Here is a 4,983-nt window from a genome sequence, read left to right as displayed (position 1 = left end):
TCGGCATTCCCCCGGAGGAGCTGGAGGAAGTGTCTGGAGAGAGGGAAGTCTGGGCATCTTTGCTTAGACTGCTGTCCCCGCGACCCGGTCCCGGATAAGCGGAAGAAAATGGATGGATGGATGGATGGATTAAAATCATTTAAAAATATTAACTTATATTTAACTTTTTGGAAAATACCCATTCAGAAATCACAAACTAATGAACGGTGAGTTTGTTGTTAGTGGTTGTTAATGAAGGTATGTTTTTTAAACCAGTTAAAACAGAAAATAAATGAAAATATGAATCAAATATGAATGATGGTAGAACAAGTAAAATGCTTGGAAAAGTTCAGAGACTCAGTCATCTAAACATCACATAATTCCTTTATATCATCATCTAAATACTTCTTGTATAGAAAATAAAAGACTAAATGTATATCTTACCATGTTCTCCACCTCTGCACTCTGCCTGACGCCCCACTGGAACATCCCCATCAGCGTGACGGAGTAGGTCAAAGCCAAACCCACAGAGCCGGCATCCAGCTCTAATGGGACCAGAGAAAAACTAGGTTTTATGGCAGCATGTCTTTGTTTTCACACAACATCTGCTGGATTTGAGAAGTTCTCTCTGCCATCCTGGCTCTGGTGGCGACATCTGTCCAAAGACAGTGTTGTATATTGAGAAGTTACAGCTCTTTCTTACGGTCTCTGAGCAGCAGGCAGCCAAACGTGGTGATAGTAACAAAGATGGAGCAGATGCCATCGAGACGGACGGCGAACCAGCGAGAGGTGGTCAGGAACAGGAACCAGGCCTCTGTGCGGGAACGTATGTGTAATATATGTTATTGACACCGCTCAGAAGAGCGCCAGTGGTAAATCTGTAGGCCATGAGGCTGACAAGAACCTGAGTGCAGGTCCTGATGGGCGTCGAAGGCTTTTTGGAACCTCTCCTCAGCTCCGAAGGCTCGGATCGTCCACAGGCCTTGAAGAGATGAAGAAAGATGGGAGAAGACTGGACTCCGAGCTGCAGGAAAGAGTAGAGAGTAGAGTAGGAGTTGACAGTTCACTGACAAAAGGCTTTATGTAAATATTCTTAACTGTGTATATTAATATGCAGTTAACTACGTTTGTCACTTGATTCAACTAATTTCTCAGGTGCCCTGCCTCTGCAAACTGAACATAATATTCCTAGAGGCTTTGTGTTGCATTGTGGGGCACTCACTGGTAGACTCGAGGCGTTTGATGTCTCTGGAGGTCTGCAGGAAGTAGCGGCGGAGGTAGAGGAAGAAGAGGAAGAGTGGCAGCACCGGGATGAGGATCCAGAGAATGACTGAAGCTGCCACACCAATGCCACACCAATCACCCCAAGAATCTGCAGAAACACCTGCTCCGAGGATAAACAACATATGCGTAGTTAACATATGAAACTTGGTTTTCTGCTGAAGAGACACGGATCCATCCTTTTCACTCAGGCAATATGTAACCTTATCACACTGCTGGAGTGACTGTTTTTGCCATTATGTAAATGATAGATATAGCTTTATGGGTGGTGTCACTGCAGTCGCTTTGCAGTGAGATTTTTCCTCACCTGAATGAAGTCCACAAAGGTCCATGGAAGGTTGGAGTCCAGCTGGCCGATGTCCTTTGAAAATCTGTTTAACACTCGTCCTGAAGTGACACAGTAGACAAGTCTCATCAAATAACAAAAGTGATAACTGAGCAGAGTCATGACTGGAGCGAAAACAAACCAGGAAAAGGACATTTCAATAAACCGTCTTCACTTTTGCTCACCGGCAGGGTTGATGTCAAAAAAGCGTACAGGTGTCCTGAGTATGGTGCTGAACATGCGGTCATGCAGGGACTGTGCACACCTCACCAGCACGTGGAACAGCAACAAGTTCCGGATGAAGCCAAAAATGATGGTGGCTGCAGTCAAACCTGTGAAAACAAGCAGCAGATTATTCTTTAAAGTTCTGAAACACCACTGCACGCAGAGGAGACGTGTTAACGGTTGACATATGTTTTCAAATGACCTCCATAAACTCCCAGGTAGAAATCTATATTCAGCTCTTTGGTGATGTTCTGTCCATTTTCAATCATGGTACTGTTGGCGTCAATCTTCTCTTGTTCATCAGCCCTGATCAGTCAAGATTTAGATAAAAGAAAGATCAAAGCTGTGAGGAAAAGACCAACACTAGGAATTCATTTAGTTTTGCTTTTAAATGGTTTGCATAGCTACCAGTAAGCCAGCCACCAGTCCTGCATGATGTAGGCTATCTAGAAGTTAAAAAGCATGAGCAATATATTAGTGCATTTCCTTAAATCTCAACGGAGCAGCTAAATGTTTGCATGTACTCGATTAGATTTACTGATTTGTTCTGGTCATGTGATCATTTTCATTTCATGTTCATGCCATTTTCCTTATATAGGAAGTGAAATAACTGAGATGAAATGTAACTTGTCCAGGTTTTATAAGGGATCTGAAGTGGCTTGTGTACCTCAGCCAGTACGTTAACCAGTATGAGAAACAGCAGGATGACAATGCTGGCTCCAGCCCGCAGGTATTTCACATACAGACCCGCTCCAATGGTTCCCTGAGCGCGACTCTCCTCTGCCAACGTCTGCACCGGCTCTGCCTGTGAGAAGGACATCGGATTAACTCATGAACCAAAGTGGTCAAAGTGCATGGTTTTAGATATTACAAAGTACACTTGAACAATTCAGAAGACAAACTGGCCCCATTTATGAGCAGGAAAGATTTTGTCCAATAAGTACCCCTACGAGAAATGACACCGTCTCAAAACAGAGTGAACTGTTCCGAGTTTCAGTAAATGACTACAGAAATCAAAGTATTCCTCAAGGATCAATGTACTACATGTGCCTTAGCAGCCCATCATGTTGTTTAGGTTGCTTAAAGTAACATTTTTATCATTTCTACACAGTTCACCAAAATCAGTTCAAGACTTTAAGATCTTTAACCACACAGAATGCATTTAATCCCTGGTCAAAGAACAAACACAGTGCCGCAGTGGGGAGTCCTAACACCCAGAACTGAGTTAGCATTTTTGCACTTCTGGTCCCCTGCCCTGAAGTCTATGGATTTTTTGAATGAGTTTTTGGTTAGATACCTGAACTAAGGTCTGTGCTTAACACAAGGCCAGTACATGTTTACGCTTTATAGTATGACATAAAATATTTCAGTAAATACCCCACTTGTAATTTTTCAAGCTTTTACATGTCTTTAAAAAAGTGGTTGCTAACAAGTGGCTAAATGTCAGACATAGGCTGTCTGGGATTTTACACGTCATCATGGAGACTGTTCTGACACGGCCGTGATCACTAGCTAGATCAGGTCACGCTAAGAGGAACGGATTCTGTAGAAGAGGAGAGTACTAAAATCAAATTACAAGTTACAGTAGAAGCTGTGGTGGTGATGCTGAAGGCATGGGACCGTGGTGTAGTTCTTTTATAGCCTGACAATAACGTTTTACATCTGGCAACTGTACTTGGGCTTCAAAAATCATAAAAGTGATGTTCACTTGTGAAGAGTATCTTGCTAAAAAAAAACAACATGTAAATGTCATCAACTTTGGTTTGTCACAGAACTTAGTTTTTGCAACAACTGAATAGCCTATAGAGAAATCCCACTGACTTTTTGTCGAGGGAACCAGGGTGATGCTAACTCCTAGGCTGCCCTAAAAAAATATGTCATCCTATGGCACTGTGTAGTGGTAAAGGATGCACAAGACATTCCCTCACAGAAGACTTTTACCACTGTAATGGCATTTTTAAGTATATCCATTTATATTGTTGATTTACATATTAAAGTATAGTCTGCTAACAATTGTAGTAACTAACTGTGGTAACCTTCCACACACTGGACAAGTGAACTGTGTTTTCTGCTGAATCACTGAATGCCTAAGATATCTTTGTTTGCTGGAAGAAGCAACTGTAATATCCGCAGGCCTTCAAAGTATCTCCTGTGAACCTCTCAGTGTTTTGCCAATTAGAAACTCTTTGAACACAGAAGCACAATTGTTCTCAGTGAACCCTCCTTTTGTGTGACGTTATCTTCTGTTTTATATTGAAGTGATTCTTGTTTATCCTTTAAGTCTCTGTAACATGCATCCTGGTGTGTGCTGCAGACAACTCCTTTCTGCAAAAATAAATCAACCTTGAAGACGCCTCCATTCTCAAATCTCTTTATTTCTCACTCACTGTTGGTTGTTCATTATTCAAAAGGAAATTCAGTTTTTTCCATAACAACCACACAAACGCATGCCTTTATTAGAAATGGGCTGGTGGCTGGCCACTGCACTGATCACTCTGATTTCATACCAGCAGAGTGTGAGTATTAATACCACAATGTCCGTTATGTCTGTTGACCTGTCTGCCGACTCACTAACTAGCTGGAAAAAGTTGATCTGTAAAACCATGATTCATTAGAAATACTAAAAGTTTTGTTCTCTAACTTGTGCACTGTAAGTGTAATATGTACTGTATATGTAAGCAACTACAATGTATGTATACAGTGTATAACAGTAAACTTAAATAGATGAAAATTACCAAACCATTAAAAGCCCATATAAACTGATAAGCAGAAACAGATGAGGCACTGACCGGTAACTGATCTCCATCTTTGACTGATTGCAGAGAGGTCTGAGAGAGCACTGAATTCTGGGACATAGTTCTGCTCCTGGTGGGGGTGTCATGAGAAGGCTGTTGCTCCTCCTCCTCCTCCTTCAGCAGGGAAGTGAAGTCCACTCCAGACCGCTGCAGCTCGGCGTACGTCCCCTTTGCCACCATGTGACCCTGACACACACACACACACACACACGCATCTTTATGCCTTTCTGTGGCCCACGTTCTGTGACTGCTTTGTGAGGGCCACCACTTCTGCTATAGCTACAATGGTGCAAAACACAAATCTATCATGAAGTGGCAATAAAGAATCAAAATGTCACTTCAGAATTCAGAAAACTCGAAAAAAAAAAAAACAATTTC

At 42.1% G+C, this 4,983-nt stretch overlaps 1 protein-coding gene across 1 annotated transcript in view; it reads right to left on the bottom strand.

Annotated features, from left to right (window-relative positions):
- LOC109952600 (multidrug resistance-associated protein 4-like) overlaps window positions 1-4,983 on the bottom strand; it is a 50,161-nt gene that overhangs the window by 6,322 nt on the left and 38,856 nt on the right. The window contains 11 exon segments of the mRNA XM_020587757.1: window positions 424-524; window positions 683-793; window positions 884-1,003; window positions 1,202-1,322; window positions 1,325-1,363; window positions 1,568-1,647; window positions 1,771-1,917; window positions 2,013-2,116; window positions 2,219-2,256; window positions 2,478-2,615; window positions 4,600-4,791. Coding sequence (XP_020443413.1) covers window positions 424-524; window positions 683-793; window positions 884-1,003; window positions 1,202-1,322; window positions 1,325-1,363; window positions 1,568-1,647; window positions 1,771-1,917; window positions 2,013-2,116; window positions 2,219-2,256; window positions 2,478-2,615; window positions 4,600-4,791 — 1,191 coding nt within the window.

The sequence above is a fragment of the Monopterus albus genome, unplaced genomic scaffold, assembly GCF_001952655.1.
Source record: "Monopterus albus unplaced genomic scaffold, M_albus_1.0 scaffold478.1, whole genome shotgun sequence".
NCBI classification, from domain to species: domain Eukaryota; kingdom Metazoa; phylum Chordata; class Actinopteri; order Synbranchiformes; family Synbranchidae; genus Monopterus; species Monopterus albus.
Note: the sequence above shows the minus strand (reverse complement) of the source record. Positions and strands in the feature narration are given on the sequence as shown.